This window comes from Sparus aurata, chromosome 12, assembly GCF_900880675.1.
Source record: "Sparus aurata chromosome 12, fSpaAur1.1, whole genome shotgun sequence".
Taxonomy (NCBI): domain Eukaryota; kingdom Metazoa; phylum Chordata; class Actinopteri; order Spariformes; family Sparidae; genus Sparus; species Sparus aurata.
Window position 1 is genome coordinate 23215403 of NC_044198.1, and position 19732 is coordinate 23235134.

A 19732-nucleotide genomic window follows, 5' to 3' on the forward strand; every position below is an offset into this window, starting at 1 on the left:
GAATTCCTTTGTGTGATGATTTATTTAAACAATTTTAGAAGAATCCCATAATATTTGATTGATTCTTGCAAGTAATGACTTACGGAAACATCTTAGAGAAAAACAAACAAGTTGCCTTGATGGTGTTCAAAGGGAAACCTTTTTTTGCACATGTTTAATGACCTTTTGGAGGACTGCTGCGTACGTGAAAATGTAATGTCGTCAGAGGGAGATGCACAAAGTCTGATCAAGCGATATCACCTGAGGTAACATCAGCTGGGGTCTAAAGACAGCGAGTCTGACAGTGAAAACAATCTGCGGGTGAGGAGTTCGATAGAAGTGAGATCACCCGACCTCTGCAGCCCGCTCCTCCTCTCTGCTTCAGGCTACATTAGCCGCTGCTGCCATGACACACCTGAATCTCCCATCAAACTGTCAGAGGTTGAGCGGATTTGAGTGTAATGTGAGGAAGACTGTGAGGAAGAAAAGATATGTGAACTCTGCTGGTAACATCAGCAATTTCTTAGCAGCTTTTTTAAGGTAAGAAGTAAGGATATTAATCACATTACGTGCTAAGAAATCAACATTTTTCTGGATGTACCACCGAAGTAAAACATTTTTAGAAACGTTTACCATTATAATAGCGATTAAAATGTATTTTATTGCCCCTACTATGGCATAGAGGGGAAAAACTGTTATCATCAAACAAAATTGATGGCCTTCATTATTAGGAGATGGTGAGGGGCGATATCCTTGTTGCTGCACTTGTTTGTGTGTGTTCCTCCTCACTGGCAGGTGAATATGAATGGCTTGGGACTCCATGTGTAAAGGTTCATCAGAGGAGACATGGCCATCTAAACTCCCACCAGCTCAGCAGAAGAGTTAGGATGTTGACTAGTGCACGAGGGGATTTTAGGAATTGAAATACAGCAGCAATGATTATACTTCTCTTAAATGAGTCCAGTGTTGGAGCTGCCGTTAATCAGGGGTCGATGTCTGTCTAAACTACTCAAGACGAGCGATCCCAGGGAAGTGCAGTGAATGAAACCAACGTGAACCCATAACTGAAGGCATCACTGAAATAAAAAGGAAACCATGTCAAGTGTCGGCCAGTAACAGATCAGTGGGCTTGAAGGTAAAGAGGGCTGGATTAAAAGCATGGGAGGGGAAAAGCGAGCAGTGTGAAGAAAAGGAAAATGTACCGTATATCGGTATATTTAGTTCAAACATGAGTCGAAAGAAGTGCAGAGAGCTTTTAACTCATGGAGGTGCACGTGTGTCTGTTACTTTGCGTGCTGTGTTTGTTTTTGTAAGTGAGCATTTGTGTGTGTGGGAAGGGGTGTGTGTGTGTGTGTGTGTGTGTGTGTGAGGATCCCTTGAAGGCAGATACATGTTTTGAGCATGTGGTCGAAAGCCTCCGCAGGGCCCAGGTTCGTGTGAGTGTGTGTATGTTGAGAGGCGAGCGGGCCACGCAGGTTGATGACCTCCGTCGTGGCAGCAGCACCTGACAGGATCGCGTGTGCTGCACTGAGCATACTTCCTCACCACCCACCCCCACCTTCACCCACATCAACCCCCCCCCCAACATCCTCTCCTGCCAGGGCACAGAAGGCTAATGCACTCCACCTCGCCACAGGGGCACGGGGGGCAGACACATATGTGTGTGTATGCGTGTGTGTTTGTTTGATGGTGGAGCCACTCCGAGCTTACAGTATCACGCACCTCTAAATGGTTTGGTGAGATGGCAGTGAGCCGCTGCTCTTCATCCCCATGCCTATACATTGCTTTCACTTCCCCCTCAGTAGACACACATACACATCCAAAACAAACAAGCAAACAAACACTGTCTCTCCCCTGATACTGCCCAAAGGGTAACAGCAGGCCTCTGTGCCAACAATAATGATTCAACCTGACACAAGAGAATGACAGTAAAGTACAGTGTGTTCCCACAGGCCAATTACAAAAAGAAATGTTGTAAATACCAACTAAAGGCGAATCAGTGGGAGTTAGCGGGGAACAAGCTGCATTTGTCGCATGTGCTGTTTATCAAAAAACGAATCGCACCGAGCACTTGACACGTAACCTTCATGTCCGTCACCCAGCCAAAAGTCTGATGCATTTAATCATTCTGCCCATTGTGAAAACTCTCAACATGAGACAGACTGTTTAAAGCAGTGAGGGTTATTTTGTTGTCCTTATTTCTTGAACAAACAAAAGAAAAGAAAATATCAAAAAGACATAATTTCAACTTTGATGTTCCACTGGAGAGCCAGAATGAAAGTTTTTGTCAGTGTTCACTATTACGGTGTTTAAAATGAAAGTTTTTGACAATTTCATTTTAGACATCGCTTCAACTTCAGTTACAGACATTTAAGGGACTTCTTGTGGTTCAAAATGTACGTTTTTGTGACAGCCATATTTTTGCCACATGGTGAATTCGAACCCTGAGCCTAAACAGCTCACCTGATGATAATAATAATAATAATAATAATAATAATAATAATAATAATAATAATAATACATTTTATTTATAAGTGCCTTTCAGGTCACTCAAGGATACTTTACAAAAACAAACAGCAGTCAAGCAGCAAAGTGAAGTATACAAATGAAGTATACATAAAACAAATAAAAAAAAACATCACAAATCATCAGGGAAAGCAATTTTAAAAAGGTGAGTCTTCAGTTGTGATTTAAAAGTAGTAATAGATGGGCACTGGCGCAAAAAAATAAAGCACATGCCTCATGCAGGCTGCACTTACGATGTGCCATTCTATCGTTACTGGTGAGTTTGAATGTAGCTCTGCTGCCAGTACCAAGATATGTACTTAGTCTCACTCAGTTAAACACCTCTGTCCAGTCAGTGCGCATGCAATCATTAAATTACCTGTAAGAGAATTGGAGCCCAGTAAATGGCCCATAATAAACCTTTTCATTAGTTGATTACAGCGAATATAAATGATGAACAAACTGATCAACAATTAAATGTGTGAATTATTCATCTCAACACTAAACGGATGTGGATTTTAGATTAGTTGAAGAGCAGACGAGCAGGACTTCTCAGTTTGTTTGACAAGCTTGAAATACAGAAGTACAAAAATAAAAATGTAAAAGACATCGCTAAGGACTTATTTCCATTGCGGACGATGGTGCTCCATTATGATGACGTTTTCCCTCCACCCCTAAAAAGTAAATATGCCATTAGCACTTTAATGGCAATTCCCATTATGTGTTAGCATCGAGCTAACGGACTAAACGCTAGTTATATAAAATCCATTCAGAGATCATAAAAAATAAAGTTACTTGAGAGAATCAAGCTTGTTTCCTATCCCTTAAATTAAAATTGCATTTCTTGTTGTGTATTTCGTAGGTCCACAACGAATTTGTGAGGAACATCGAGAACACCTCAGTGGAGAGCCTAATACAGAAACTGGCAGAGAGCAAAGGAACGGGCAAGGAGAGACCAGGTAAGCCACCGGAGCCTTATGTGTTTTATCCCAATGATAAATGTTAGTGTCTGTGTCGTGTTTAAATAAATTAGCAGGCCCCCTCTGCCTGTTCTTGCCTCATGGGGAGGGTAGGCGTGTATAGAGAGGGGCAATTAGAAGTAGGAGAGGGCCATCAGAGTCAATCATAGTAATCTGCTGTAAAGGTAGGCAGGCTCGGCATTCCAGTAAGCATGTGACACACGGGGGGCTTTGCTGTGCTCGCAGACTAAGCAGGCAGAACCAACCTTTTCAGGAGGTCAGAGCTCAACAATGACTCTTGTGTAAACTTTGCCATGCCACAATAATCAAGGGAATACTCCTCAGACTCCTTCGGCTCTGCCCCCCCCTCGCCTCCCTCTTTTTCACACACACGCACACACAGCTCATTCATTGATAGTTAGTCACTTACCCCGGCAGTTCTGAGGCCTGATTTTTTACACCGTCACCGCTATTTATTGATGGTAAACAGTCTATGAAACCTGATGCACGCGAGCAAATTTAAAGCCCCGCTTGTAAATACTCAGTTACTCCACTCGTCCCTGTACTTGTACTATATTACGTCAGGTCACGGGCACAAAGGGTTCACCTCTGCTGTGTTTGTGTGTACACAAACGGTGACCCCTGTGTCCAGACGCTGCGTCCGAGGAGTGGTGGCCTTCATTTGTTTGGACAGCAGAATTAATTGAGGCTAAAAAAACGGTCAGAAAATTCCTCTTGTATCAAGCTGTTCATTAGGGATTGCGCAGCAGCCCCGGCCCTGTCAGAAAAATAACCTGTCTGTCCCCTGATTAAATAGCTGAACGGATGGCCGGTCCAGTGCCTTTAGAGAGAGAGAGGTTGAATAAACTTTCTATTGCGGAAACAATCCCAAAGTGACACGCTGCGAGGCAGGGGGGTTCGGAGTGTTCAACGATATCCAGCTGAGCTGTCAACTGGCGGTGGGCCAGACACGCAAACCCCCCCCCCCCCCCACTCCCACTCCCAGTGCCATGTGAAGCATATGCAATTTAAAAAACCATCCTCTGCTCATGCGTGACTGCATGCTTCCCTCACAGAGAGTAGAAAGAAAAGAAACATCTTCCCCTGTATAAACAAAGTCGTCTGTCTGTTTAGGAGATGTTTAAACAGTTCCTAATGTCTGCCCAGATTTAGGTAATATTCTCATGTCTGGTGTTTGGACTTTTTTTGCAGTCGGGGTGCATAAATATTGTCAGATGCAATCGCTGGATGCTTGCGGCAAAGAGGTCCTGCTCTGCTTGGGCCCTGACTCAGATCGACAGCATTTGTCAAACATCCCAGAGCTCGAATAAAGAATGCAGTTCGTAATTTTCCAGTAATTTCCCCGCTTTCGGGTCCCTTTTTTTTTTCTCTCCTTCTTTAGTTTGACAACTGATGCATTTAATGAATGATGATGTCAAATTGGATAAAGATTATGAGCCTCCTCTGCAGGAAAAAGACAAACCTCAAGAGTTCAGACATTCTCACCTGTTTCATGTCAGCACAGTGATGGAGCTGAGCGGCGATGAAATTACCGTCTCTCCCGCTTCCTCCCATGAGAGAAAAGTTCCTGAATGAGCATGCCAATTTTGTTTTGATTGGCATGAAAACCGCACACACACACACAAGCAGTCGTTCGTGCTGTCTTTGTGCGTTCGCCGGCGGTGAAGAGGCCCGATATTGCACAGTAGAGTAGATCGGTCATTGGTGTACTTTATCCACTTCACTTGGCGTGATGCATGCCTCTCGTGACTCGCCGCTTCCCTGCGCTTCACTCGGCATTGCACACGCCAAACAATGCGTCAATTCTGCTCGCGACCGGCCTCCTCTGGGGAGAGCGCATTGGACCGCTGCTACTGTATACGTTTTCAGTTAAAATATCATTAGCTTTGTTGTTTTCAGGTCATGGCATGTTAGTGTATCGGAAATCTTGCCAGAGGGTCCAGCCCCGTCTCGCTCCCCTCCTGCTCATCTCGCGAGCTATTAAGCTTTCTAGTTATAGTATCTGTCTAGCTAATAACAGACGCTGACTGCGTGTCTTCTAGGTTAATGGATTTTTAAGAAAATATTCTTTTGATCTTTGAGGTGCCGTTTCTTTGTCGAGAAGCCAGTTCTGGTCACACAACTGCTGTTTCACTTTTGCGGTAAAACATATGGATTAATGGACTAAAAGATTATAAGATCACACGAACACAAACGGCCCAACCTCCGGGATGTGTCTGATTGACATGTGCACACATTGCATGTCTTGCCTCTGGTTTTCCTGCAGCTTTTAGTCTCTGTGTGTGTGTGAGAGCATGTGTATGTTAAGGCACAGTTCCCTTTTGAAAGGCCTCCATAATGGTTTCTGGAGGCACACTTGAACGCGTGACAATCCAAGTGTGGGGCCTCGGAGGTAAATGTGTATAATTGATGAGCATTAAATTAAGTGTAAACTTTGTTGTTTTTCACCGCTGCCTCGTCATTTGAATGACACATCCGAATAACCAAAAGCAATGTTATTTTTACGTTCAAACAAATCCCCGGCTGGTTCTGCTCCAAGTCATATTACGGTCGTGGGCGTGCACAGATATGACAGTTTGTTAATGTGATCTCATAATCGAGGTCACAGTGGTATTTTTTTGTTTGTTTGTGTTTTTTCTTTCTTTTGGGTCATTTTTTGCATGCCAGAGAGGAGGAAGGGGAGAAGGGCATCTCTTAAGCCTCAGAGCAGATTTGTCCATGTGGCTTTAAACACTTCACTGCATGTAATCTTGGACTTGTTTGTCTTATTGTAATAGGGTTAGCGAGTGGTTGCGTGTCCCATGTGGGGAGGTTTAGTTTCAGCTGAGTTTAGTCTTAATACCTGCTGTTTTCCGTGAATACCAGAGCTCCTGCATTGATGTAGAATTGTTTGATGATCGTGGTGTCTCAGGTGGGTTTTCTATACGTGAGGAAGACTCTTCGCTGTAGAGTAGCGCTCTGTGTTCCCAGGAGGGAGTGTCAGTTCTCTGCGAGGGCCACCAGACACACAGTTGACTCCGCTATTGACCCTGTCTGCCCTCTGGGACCAGCCCAGTCCTGTTTGTACACACACACACACTCTCTGTATGGCACGCCAGACTGCATGTTGTGTATTTGCCATAGTGTGTTTGTGGTGTGTGTGTATGTGTGTGTGTGATTATTGCGTGATGTACATTCACAGCATTCACAGCAGTGGGTCATTGACCCTTTCTGTGCCAAATGAACCTAAATGAATTTTGCTTTGTCTCATTAGGACCCATTGAGTTTGAGGAGTGCAATGCAGCAATCGCTACTGAAGGTAATTCTTATCTTTTACTTAAAGATTTACTAAAAGAAAAAAGAAAACAAATACACAACAATGGGAATTTGAATTAAGTCAGTTAAAGTATATAAAAATAATAAAAGACATAAAGCAATTATATATTTGACTGCTTTTACACCTCTGAGCCAAAGATTTGGCTAACTTTTAACACTGTTTGCACTGGTGGGTCAAACTCTTTCATTTAGGTGCACAAGCATATAACTTGGGTGCACCCATTAATGCATTTTAATTTAATTTCTTAACTTAATAAAAATATTGCAACTAGGAATGCAGCTTTTGAAATATGTTTTTCTTCACTGAAATGACTTTACACAGGCAACTTCAGACTTTATTTGGGAATTCTAAAAACCATCAATTTATATTAAAGTTACCAATCTTATCTAAGAAAACATGTTTATATGCTAATATTTGTTCAGAGGCGGCTATCTTAACATTCAGTTGGTGCTTTTTTAATACTGTCATGCATTTTTAATTAGTAAAATAATATTTTTGGAACTTCACAGATGTGTTTGGCCCATGTGCAATCTTGAATCTTGAATTTTTAAAGTGATTTTAAATCTCATATTTTAGAAACCAGGAGCAAGAACAGATTTAATGTTATTTTGTTGGTTTGTTTTTCATGTTCAGGTGCCAAACCCAGAAAGAGAAAACCATTTGGCATCCCTGGTCGTAGGAAAGACAAGGACACAGACTCCACGTGAGTGAAGATTTCTACTGACACAATCAGTGCAACATATTTCTATTTTCCGTCCAGTAAAAATAAATTAATCTCTAATCACGATGTGATGCTTTTGTATGCCAGGGAGTCTACAGAAGTCGAAGCTGCTGTGAGTATAATTTTCATCAAAACAACCAGTTTCTCATCATCTCCCAGTTTATATTTCAGCTTTTTATGTTCAAACAGAAGGAGGCGGTGGAAAAAGTGCCCAGTTCATGTTATTCTGCTTTGTATTCTGCAGCTTGAACATGTGACTCGCTTCACTTTCTCTCCGTGTGTTCCTCCCTGTTTGTTTTGTAGATTTGCTCGTTCATTCATTCACTCATTTCTCTCTGTTCGCGCTTGTAGAACACTGCCAATGGCGCACCCCCTGGATACTACGGGGCCATAGACATCCAGAATGCTGTAAGCAAGCTAATACACTCAGACACACAAAGTAATCATATCATATCCAGACTTTTTACATAAAAAAAAACAACACAGCATTTAATAAACATACAGAAATAAAAAATGTCTCCTCTAAAGTATCATGTATAAATGTTTAATGTATGATGAAGTTGTAAAAATGTTGTGTGAAAAGTTTATCTGGACATTTTCCAGTGCTTTCTCTTTGTGGCTGTATATAGATAGATGCATTATTGATCCTAAAGCAAATTTGGGCGTTCAGAAGTTTTCTAGAAAATGCCAGGAAACAAAATAATGAAATAATATGTGCATATGGAAGTGCAGTTGAACCTCTTCCATGAGCACATTAACAGTACAGGTATTGCAAAAGTGAGCTGATTTAAAAAGTAAAAGAAAAAAAACAGTGCAGGAAAAATTATTACTCTAGATTATATAAATTAAATGCAAGTTGAAGATACAAGATACAAAAGTCGATTGTGCAGTAGGCCAGCATAGACTGTAAGTAATTAAAGTAAGGGAAAGACAGTGCAAGTACAATGAGCATGAACAAATTAATGAAAAACACAAGTTTTGACTTCGGTAAAATTGTTTGTAAAGGGGAAGATTAAAATGCAAAAAGAACAAACTGGTTAAAATCATTAAAACACGTAAACAACACATGTAGAATTATTGCAATGTTATATAAATACTGTATTTATATGATCAAGTCACATCCATGAGACTGTCATTATTTATTAGGTGCTTCATTTAATCAACCTCGATTTAATGTACTCTTGGTGATAATGATGTGTTGTGACCCGGTTTAAGTAGAAAGGCACAATCAGGGACAGAGGTCGCAAATTAACCTCGGCTGTAAATCCAATGTGCAGCACATCTGTGTCACGTTACTGTCTCTACCCTGACAAATAGACTAATAAATACATTAAATGTGCCTGCAAGTTATTTGATTAAGCGGTTATGAATTTAATCATATTTTGAATGAAATTATATTATTTATTTTACTGGACTAATTTAAATCCGTTTGAAATAAAATTCTTGCCTAAAATCTGATGACAGTATGACTGTAAATGTAATTTTACAATAGATAAAAATCCCTTTTTAAGACGGTTAGAATGAGAAATAAAATTTGGGAACATTTAGTAACTTTAAAATGTATTTTTAAGGTTTTACTTTGTGTTGATTGAACAAAGTGTCATTCTAAACTTTTTTTCTGTTTGTGTTTTGCAGAATGTTCCCCAAGTTGATGCAGAGGGCTTCTGTATCAGACCAGAAGCCAATGAAAACGATATCCTTTACATTAATCTTGACGCCGTTTCACTCTCTTTACAAGACACTAAGGAATTGTTACTATTTGTTTTTCTGCTCACGACCATCTGCAGTCTGAGTGCTAAATAAAAATGGACTGTAGACGACCTCTCTCTTCTAGTTTTTCTGTTCTGTCCCTGTTGTCTCCTTAACTGTTTTTGTTCCGCTCACATGCCAAAGAAAATTCCTTCTATTCGTCCAGCGACTCAGAGGATGAAGACGAACCCAGGAAGTTCCACGTAGAAATCAAGCCCGTTCAGCCAAACAACGGCACGCATCAGAACCGAGCCACCATCGACGAGCTCAAAGCCTCCATTGGAAACATCATCTTATCGCCTTCGACCTCGGTACGGCTTAAACCCACCAAAAACTTCAAAAATCACAAACCTGTTGCATGTCTTGTGCTGCTCTGCTGCAGGCGAAGTCTGCTCTGCCTCTGCAACACTAGAGGGCAACAGGAGAGTGTCTAACCTTTGTCGGGGCGGATGGGAAACGCCGTTTAACCGTACGATCCCTCCATTAGTCACTCTTTCTTCAAGCTTATTTTATTTACATTGGAACGGCGTATGTGTTATGTCCAATTTATTTCAAACGGCAGATTGGCTCCTGATTCAGCGAGATGCCTGTTTGCTCACACTTCACGTTTTGTTTTTCCTCCAAATTCAATTTCATGTCAAACAACATTTCTGCTCGGAGAGAAAATATTGAGAACTCAGAAACAATCACTTCTGAGTTCAGTTTCTGATGTTGTTGGCCTTTACTGCAGACTCGCACACACTGCCCTCCTTGTAGGCACTTAAAGGGAAGACACACACACACACACACACACACACACACACCGAGAACCCAGTCTGATCCGTGACCTAAGTCATGGAGCCCTTCATTCAGCTCCTCGTCCCGCACCATCACTCAATCTCTGAATCACTCTCCGCCCGCCCGCTCTATGAAAATAGCCGCCGCCATTAAAATTTCAAACCACTACTGCTTGTGTGCAAACATGCACACTGAGCCGCTGTTGTTGTCAGTGTTGTTGTGGAGCGGCTGAGAGGGCACGCTCGGTGTCGCGGAGGGGGTCTAGTGGGTTTCACCGGCTGCAACATTAAACGAGAGTCACGGCATCTTCTCAGCTCAGCCTCTCCCTTCCTCTGCTCTCACCACTGTTTGTGTTGTACCTCACTCCTTTTTTTTTTTTTCCTCCTCGTTTCTTTGTTTGCTTTCGCTCTTTGTGTTTTATAGGAGCCCACTCGTTCTAGACAGGACTCAGTTGTGGTTATTTATGAATACTTTATGGGCTCAGTTGCCTAGTTTTTACAAATGTTTTCCTTTTTTTTCCGCCCGTGGAATTAATGACAAAAGATAAGTTACAAGTTTATAGAGGATGTTTTTTTCTCTCTTTAATGTAACAAGACTCAGGAGGAAAAGATGTTCTCTTTTGAACCTTTGACTTTGTTCATTGCTGTTTGGTTTTTTTGGTTTGTTGTCGAGACTCAAACCCACAATTACTTTCTCATCCTTAAAAGTACAAAAAAAAAAAAAAAAAAGGCACAGACCGCTGTTTGTGACTCTGATTTGCATTTAAATACCAGAATAGTCATTACATCAAATTTGCCTTCTTCTTGTGTGTCTTCACATTTCTGCCTTGCACCCTTTTTTTCCTATTTCATATTTACCGAAGAAACTTCTGGAAGTTAAAACATACATCCAAGGTGATGACGAACGTTGCATCATCTGGTGTGAATTATTGGGAGATTTTCTTTTTCTCTTTTTTTTTCCCCCTCCTCCGTGCTCATTTTTCTGTCTTTTTCATTTCTCCTCCTGTTCGGTTCCCCCTCTGCGGTGTTCCCTTTATTGAAATAGCAATGGAAGTCGTGTGTGTGTGGCCAGCAAGAGCCGTAATTGAACCCATTTGCCGCTTAGCGCCTGTGGGACTAAACCCTGGCCTCACAGCTCTTCGGTGGTTAAACGCTTTTGCTGTGTTCCTTAAACCCATTTTGTTTCTTTTTCTCCCCCCCCTCCCTTCGCTTTGACAACCTCCCCCAACGTTTCTCCTTGTGCGGATGAATTCTTTATTGAAATTGATGCTCTAAGTTTCCATCGGGTTGGTGACCCTCAGGAGTGTATCTTGCATATCTTGTGTTACGCAGCATGACACGGCAGATTTATGTCGCTGAAAGAGAAAAAAAAAAGGCGGCTCTGTAAAGGAAGTTGGTGAAGTGTCGGGGGCACGCTCTGTGTTGTCCCTCACTGATCGGTGTATGGGCTTCCATGCACGGTTTTGCGCCGCTGAATCTTTCACCCTAGGTTTAACGTCTGGTATGTGCGAGTCCAGAGTAGTCCTGTGATTTACTGTCTTCAACTCTGAAGTGGAAAATTCCCTCGGCCACTGGGAATAATTAATAATACAGTTCAACCGTCCTGTTTTCATTGTGGTTGAAATCTTATATATTGTTATATTAACACAATCAAAGGCTTAAGGTCTCAAGGCTCAAAATACTTTGCTTCACTTTGTAAAAAATCACGTCAATCCAGGAAAACCTCTGGCAAGTAAAGGTTGAAAATTCTTGGTGGGCCGCCTGCGTCTCTGATTAATTAACTAATGTCTGTTTTTGTTTTCAGGGACAGATGCGGAGGAACCAATCCAGTGAGTATTTTCTCTGTCTGACCTCTCTGTATCCGCGTGTTGCTGGATGACTGTGAAAAAAGAAGCGGGGGGGGGGGGGGGGGGGGTCGACTGTTGCGACTTCTCAACTCCATTTTTCTTGGCACGGCTTGTTTTTAAAGAGGTTGTCTTTCTGAAAAAGGGAAAATCCAGAAACCGAAGCCAAAACCAACACATCCCGAGAAAAAAGCAAATAAGTGTTCGTTTCTGTAAAATGTGAGCTTGAGGGATATTTCCCCTCCCAACGGTACAAACAAGATTAACCGCTTAATTAGCTGTTGATGTTTAGACATGTCAGAAATTATCTTTTCCATTCTGCAAACTGGCACAGTTTTGCTGAAGGGAAGTTTTGTTTTTACGAGAGTTTGATTTCTTGCCCGAGTGCTCGAGAAAATGCTTTTAAAGAAGTCCTTCTACGTACAGGTCATGCATCATGCTCCACGAGGTCTCGGTGCAGGTTTGGAAAAAAGTGCATTTAAAAAAGTGAATGTTTTTCTTCTCTTCAAAAGCTGCTCTCACATACCATGTTCGTATGTAAACAGATGGTGATAATACGCACATTCTGCACATGAAACACTGGTACAGTTGAGATCAATTTACACAAGGTATTGCATTGATAGATGTATACTCTACATACGCTTAGGGATCACAGGAGTATCTACATTAAGCTCTAAGGCTCAGAGGCCTGGTGAGTATGTTTTCACTACAGTAGTTGGCCTATAACCCTGCCTTCCCCTCCCCTCATAATATCTGCCACAGCCCTCATTTGTGTCCCCTCATTGGAGCCTTTCGCACAGCCGGCTGACACAAGCTAACACCGCTGACACTGTGTCCTCTCACTGCAAACTTTCAGTTCATTTTGAGACATTTATGTTTATTGTGTTTTTTTTCATGTGCGGGTCCTGTTATCTCTGGTGCTGCTTCAGGATGCTTGTTCCGGATCTTTGCAATGTTTTGTAACACTTTTTAAAAAAGGGGGCGCAAAATAACTAAACAATGACGGATTTTTATTGTTGGATGCAAAATGAGTCCATCCCCTGTTGTAAAGTGTTACCATCACATTAAAAAAACACTTTTAAGTTAATCCTTTGCAGTATTTGGGTTAGATATTAAAGGGACAGTTCACCCCAAAAGCAAAAATACATATTTTTCATCTTACATGTACTGCTGTTTGTCCATTTAGACTATTGACACAACACCGCCACTTATATCACTGTCCAGAAGGAAGGGAGTAACTACTCATTGATTTAAGGCTAGCTAACTATGCGAACAAAACTAGCTAACGTTAAAGCTCAGCCAATTGGTGTTTACATCGTGCGCTGTGACGAGTTCAAGCCTCTTTTCATGCACGCCACCTTCTGCGGTGCACCACATTTGGCAGATTGACCTGTGGTGCCATCGATCCAACTAGATTGTTTTAGTGTGAGTGTTCGAGATTTGGCGATATCGGCCGTAAGATTTCTACCTTTTCTCAAATAATGGAACTAGGCGGCACTCGTCTTGTAGTTCTCAAAGCGCCAAAAATTACATTTGAAAAACTCAACAGCAGTTGTGGTTACTTAAGATAATCCGCAGTCCTTTTTGTGAGCAGTTTCAGGTAAGAATTACTTTCTTTCTTACGGACCACACCCGCCAAACATATCAATGTGCAGAAGGAAGCGTGCATGTACTCATGGACAAGAAGGTAGTTTTCTAAGCTATGGTAGCTTGACACCATGGGCAGGAACGACCCTCTTGTCTATGAGTAAATGCACGGTTCCTTCTGAAAGGCCATACAGTTAGTGGGTGTAGTTCGGTGGAAAAAAGGCAGACATCTCTACAGCAAATGTTTTCAGAACTCAGAAACTCACACCAAAAACAATCAAGATGGATAAATAGAACCAAAGGTAGGAGATGAAATATGATTTTGAGGTGGACTGTCCCTTTAAGGATCTACTGCTTGAGGCTAAAATAAGAAAAATATTGTATCTAACCCGAATCTTACTGCAAATATGTCTCTATGACTTTTCATGGCAGATGCTGGTTCTCACTTGCTGAGTCAAAACCTCAGTTTATGTTTCTGGTTTAAGGTGTGATGTAGTTTAAACATGACTTTTGGCAAATGTCACTGAACACTAGCCGTCTTCTGTTGGCTTTTATTTTATTCTTTAGTTGCTCTGAAAGTGTATGTGCTGTCATCGCTCTGTGCCGGTCTGTGAGTCTCTAACTCTCTGTTTGTTTTTCTCTCTCTGCAGGTGATGAGCTGGCAAAAAGCAGAGTGCCAACATCATACGAGTACGTATGAAAGTGACTCACGACTGCTGCTTCTTTCTGTTTTATATACGTTTTTTGCGTATTTTGACTCTGAAAGTAATTGTGCCGCTTTTAGCTTGAGATGTAATAAAGTTTGACTCGACTCTTTCACTCTGTCCTGCGTCAGACTGGCCAACAACGACCTTTTGTCTCTGGACCCGTTCAGCCCGACTCTGGCAGCAGGCTCTTCTCACTCGGTGTCGTCATCGACAGGTAATACCTCATTTCATCTTGATTCCTGTGGACGTGTGTTTCTCCATGACGCAAGGTTTTACATCTCTACAGTATCCCTCAACAAAATGTGTACCACCAATAAGGGATCGCTGTGATTCCTTTTTAAACTTGTACTTCTTCGATTTCAGTCCTCGGTTGGTTTGGCGACACTTGTGTTTGCTGGTGGCAACAGCAAATTTAAAGCTGCAGCAAACATGTGCCGAGCAGCTACTTTGTCGGGAATACAACAGACGAACAAGTGGTTTATCTGTTTAGAGTGCAGCCAAACAAACTCACATTGTTTTAATGAGGAAGTCAGTCAGTAATAAATCCAACAGCAATGTACACCCATGCTGCTGATTGAAGGTTCAAAATGATCCACTGATGAAAGAATGCCAAAAATGTCTTGTTTTGTGGATACACACTTGACGACTGGTCATCACTCATCGTCTTTGACTGCTTCACTGTTTAGCCATTTGTAGATTTTAATGTGAAGCAGCAAGAAAATGTTGGGTTTGTATTAGAATCAGATATACAACTCTGACATGGTGTACAGAGGGTGAACAATAAGCAGTGAGGCTGATATCAATTAAATCAAATGTGCTGGATTACATGCATTCAGCGTTTCCCTCTGTAAGACTTGTTAGAGTGACAATTGACAGTAAAGCTAAAAAAAAGGTCTGATTGGCTCACGAGAGGCGGTGCAGATTTAAAAGTGGGAACCAGCCAAACATAACGCTCAGAGTTTGAGCAAGTGCTGCCCAGTTTAGACGTTTAGGCTGCTCCTTGTAAGCCATCCTACCATTGATGGTGCTGCTCTAAAATGTGTCCCGATGGCTTTGCTGACCCACGCTCCTGGCAACAAGATGCATAGCAACAGGCTGAATGTTTCAGCTTTTTGCATAACAAGATATTCAGATGTAAAGCCAACATTATGATTTTTGAACTGCAATTTAACAACATATTTTTCCTCTGTAACAGATTACATTTACATTTATTTTGTGATTGAATGACAACATCACAGCTCCTCCCCAACACCGGGAATTACAGAATATAAATACATTGAATGGCAATGCAATGCAGTTAATACAGATAACAGATAATGCTCCACAAACAGTCTGGTTTTACTCACTCTGTTGAGCCTGTGGTCCTGTCCTCTTTGCTCTCTCTGTTCCTTGATCTCACCATCTCTCTATGACTGTGCTGTCTCTCCCCTTCCCTCTCTTTCTTTTTTCTGAGTCGCTCAGTTGGAAGTCGTTCCTCTCAGGGCCGTCCCAGAGAAACTGACCCCCGAGGGGTCAACAGAACATTTGACCTGAGGGAATTAAAATGTCAGACTTTTTCTATCTTAGTTTGCTTTTGAAATCATTTTCCTATTATGTACAGCTCTCCAGTATCTCACTTTTTGTCTAAGCTTAAATGGTTCTCCCTTATTTTAAAGTATTTCCAGTTCTGTATTATATAAGTGAGCCCCCCTTTTGTTCTCTATAAATCCTCTAGAAGTCTTTCCAGTCATGTTCCTTGAGCGTTTGTTTTACTTTCCATGTTTCTGAAACACACACAGTGTTGATAGTGTGATTCTCATGGCTTTACATGCTTGACACCAGTGTTTAAACAGAGTGACATTAGCGCTGACCCATTGCCTAGGTTAAGCGTAATCCACAGTTAATTGGCACCTAGTGGAGGTCAGAGGGGTCGGCTATAAAGCCCACTGGCACGTATGTTGTCAAACAGTGTCTCGTTACTGTCAAAGGTCTCGGCTTAAAAGTCAAAAGAGCAGCGTGGAGTGTCCTGATTAAGATACGGTGATTGGAATTAAGTGCCCGCTTACCGCCTGTGAAATCCCTCTGTGTACCGTGCAGCAGAATCAGCAGCTCCCAATGCACACATGACATATTAAACAAGTCTAGTCTGAGAGGAATTAAAGAGATTAAACTCTCACTGAACAGGGAACAGATTGCGAAAATGTCTGGACTCTTTTATTTAATGTAAGTCATAAATTGTATTTATTTATTGTATGTTCCTTTTCTATTTTTTTTTCTGTGTTTTACATGTTGTTTTTGTTTACTTTTCTTTTCATTTCTGTGCCATTGTCCGAGTTTGAATCACCTGCTGGATGCTCTGTTGGTTTGATTCATTATTTCATTTGAACTTCTCTCGTTAGACCTTGCTTCTATCTTCCTTTCAATCCCTCCATCTCCATCTTTTCTGACGAATGACTCAGACGTCTTTCTGCCAGAGGCATCAGGTAAAAATGTGTGTGACGGTGCTTTCAAGGAAAAAAAAGGGCGAAGCATTCATCAACCCCTGTTTTTGCATGGGACTAATGTTTGATTTTCTGTTTTAGTTCATGTAAACCATGGAATTTTCCCTGTATGTATGAAAATCAGACTGACTTATAATTAACAGGATGTGCATCCTTTTCCAGTTTCAAATAGGCATCGTAATTCTGTAAGGATATATCATGACCTACCATTGATTTGCATACTTTGTGAGTCCATTACTTACAAGTAGAAAAGTGTAGATTAGAAACTTTAATAACCTGTATATTAAGTTTTTAACTCAGCCAAACTTCCACTTATGGTAATATTATAAAGCTTAGATAAAATGTAACTGCTGCTGCTTTGTCATTTATGTCATTTTGGAAGCAACACGAGGTAATTATAAGAAATCCAAACCGGCTGAATCCTCCAAGTCCACACTGATGCTTGATATGAAAAAGAAAAACTGCAGAATTATTTGATTTGTCGACTGTGTTTGGTGTGTATCCCCATGAACCTAGAAAAAAAGAGGAACAACACACACAAGACATTGCAGTATATACATAGAGTCAACGTATCGGCGTGAAACCTTATATGACCCGGGCCTGTGCCAATTCGTGCTCCGGTGGATTAGTTACTTAAAAGCTCACATTCTTTTTTTTTTTCCTGAACCGTTTGATATTTTGCCTCCATGTACCAACCCAGAAATTCAGTCTTGAACGTTGAAATGAAATCCACTTTATATGACGGCTAATTTTCATTGCATGCAGTAAAAGCTACGGGGAGGATTTGAACCCTGGTAACCCTCAGCCTACTTAATCTGAATGAGGCATGCGCTTTACCAAGTGAGCTATTCATCCGCTTCATTATATACCTTGTTTTGGTCATCCACCGTTGGAATATTAGCCTACTTGCTGAAGGTTGGATGACCAAAAGCTGACGATTAGCTCACCTGGTAGAGGCCATGCCTCATTCAGACATCTGAGATTTACACCCTGTAGCTTTTGCTGCATTGAGGTAAATCTGAGCTTTTATAAAAATTGTGGCTGAAGTTGAAAAGATGTCTAAAATTACCTTGAACCCTGCAGGGATGTCACTTGGACGTCATCAGCGAGCGTTAAAAAGACGTCTTCAAAGGATGACAAAAATACTTCAGTCTTGCTCTCCACTGGACGTCTTTCCAGCATCGACAAAGACGTTTAATTTTATCGCTTTTGGATTCTCTCTTATGCTTGAGGGACACTTTTATACTTTGAATGATGGCTTTACTTTACTGCAGCCACAACAAAACAGAGAGGCAAGTTCTAATCCAAAAAAATGTGGATGTGAATTCTGAATTTGGCTTTTCTTCCCAATACAGCCTTATTTTCGATATAGTGATAGCAATAGGGCGCCAGTAACTGTTTGAGTGGTCGCTTTTGCAATCTTCGTGTGGTGTGAGATGAGTTTACCTTTCTGTGCTTTTTGTAATGTTTATCGCCTCTGTCAAACACATCGCCCCCCCCCCCTCAGCTGAGACGGCACCGCGACCGGAGTGCTCTCCTCCCCTGGTGGAGAGCCAACAATCCAAAGAAGTCTCCTCTTTCTCCTCCACCACATCCTCCCCTTGGGACTCACCAGAAAACCCTTTCCAAGCACTCAAGCCTATGCCAGCGAGGGCCCAGAGCGCCCCCATCACCCTGCCAACTGAGCCGGTCGACCCAATCAGAAGCTCACCTGCCGCCAGCCCCCCAAAGAGCGTCGATGCCTTCTCCTCCGTGTCCTGGTCCCAGAGCCAGTGGATCGCCTTCAGTGATAACTTTGCACCACCTCGCCGGCAGGGCTCAGGGACGTCCGTGAGGGAGCTCCAGAGGCCTCCGTCCGGCTCCGGCAGGTCGAGTCGCTTCCTCTCTGACGACTCCGCCGACGCCTACTGCAAAGCGTCGGGCAGCAGAGAGGACGGCGGTTTCTCTGATGTCTTCTCCGGGATTACAGATTGGAGCGCTGCTCCATCAAGCAAAATATTCACTGGTAACATAATTAGTGACGCTGGAGCCTTTTGTTGCGCGTGCGGTTTGGTTTGAGGTTTAGCTTTATATTTTGTTTTATTTGAACTTGTTTCATATTGTGCATTTGTTTTCGATTTGAAGTTGATTTGCATTTGTTTTGTGGTTCTTTCATGATTTTATTTCACAGATGCTTATCTAACTCTGCCTGGTTTGCAACACGTCTGTCTTTGAGTTGTGTGAATTTTATGTTTGGAATGCGTTTTTTTATGATTTTCACGTTTGTAAAAAAAAAAAATGTTTTGCCGATATTGTTTTTCTATCAGTGCATGTTTGTTCTGCATCTACTTGAACGTAGCACAGTTGCAACACGTGCATACACGTTTATTTGTTCCAGATTCCCACGGTGTTTTACTGCCACTAACCAGTAAAACTTTCATGTGATTCTCCGTTTAGTGCCAGTACCAAACCGACCCACAACCCCGCTGACAGCTGGAGCCCTGGTGCCGCCGCCACGACCCTCATCCAGACCCAAACTCCCCACTGGAAAACTCACAGGAATCAATGAGATTGTGAGTTGTTATCCTTGCAGGTGAAGCACAGCGTTGATCACCGTTCTGATATTCGATAACATCATCCTTTCTGATCGACTTCGCTCAGGTACGGCCGTTCAGCCCACCCAAGACATCCAACGCCAGCCCTCCTCCTACTGCACCACTCGCCCGGGCGGAGAGTTCCTCCTCCTTGTCCTCGAATGCCTCGCTCAGCGCCGGTAACACGCCCACTGTTGGTAAGCTTCCTCCGCCTCCTGCGTGTAATCAGAATCTCCCTTTCCTTTGACTATTTCTTCTCCTTTTCTTCAGCTCCTCACCAACCTGCCACATACCTTTTCCCTCTCTTCTCACTCCTCTGTCCTTCCTTCCTTGACTCCTCTCCTCACAGGAGCCGAGCACACCTTTGCCCCCTCCCTCTCCTCCCTAGAGCCAGAGCTGCTCTCCCTCTCTCCTTTCTTTCTACTAAGCCAAAGTGAGTCTGCCTTTTTCCAAACTCTTGTTTCCGTAAAAGAGACTCCTCCTTTCTGTGGTGTTTCACTGTGCTGTCAGTCATC

At 42.2% G+C, this 19732-nt stretch overlaps 1 protein-coding gene across 8 annotated transcripts in view; it reads left to right on the top strand.

Annotated features, from left to right (window-relative positions):
- Nucleotides 1-19732, top strand: part of fcho2 (FCH and mu domain containing endocytic adaptor 2) — a 50307-nt gene that overhangs the window by 20857 nt on the left and 9718 nt on the right. For 2 of the 8 annotated variants that reach the window (XM_030435548.1, XM_030435549.1), the window contains exons 8-21: nucleotides 3347-3443; nucleotides 6718-6762; nucleotides 7414-7483; nucleotides 7589-7613; nucleotides 7853-7909; nucleotides 9137-9194; nucleotides 9386-9561; nucleotides 11831-11855; nucleotides 12517-12561; nucleotides 14108-14147; nucleotides 14293-14378; nucleotides 18152-18649; nucleotides 19081-19196; nucleotides 19285-19414. In XM_030435548.1, the coding sequence (XP_030291408.1) occupies nucleotides 3347-3443; nucleotides 6718-6762; nucleotides 7414-7483; nucleotides 7589-7613; nucleotides 7853-7909; nucleotides 9137-9194; nucleotides 9386-9561; nucleotides 11831-11855; nucleotides 12517-12561; nucleotides 14108-14147; nucleotides 14293-14378; nucleotides 18152-18649; nucleotides 19081-19196; nucleotides 19285-19414 (1468 nt within the window). Of the gene's footprint in view, nucleotides 1-3346; nucleotides 3444-6717; nucleotides 6763-7413; nucleotides 7484-7588; nucleotides 7614-7852; nucleotides 7910-9136; nucleotides 9195-9385; nucleotides 9562-11830; nucleotides 11856-12516; nucleotides 12562-14107; nucleotides 14148-14292; nucleotides 14379-18151; nucleotides 18650-19080; nucleotides 19197-19284; nucleotides 19415-19566; nucleotides 19651-19732 lie in introns of all 8 variants that reach the window. The other 6 variants (XM_030435546.1, XM_030435547.1, XM_030435550.1 and 3 more) reach the window with 6 other exon arrangements.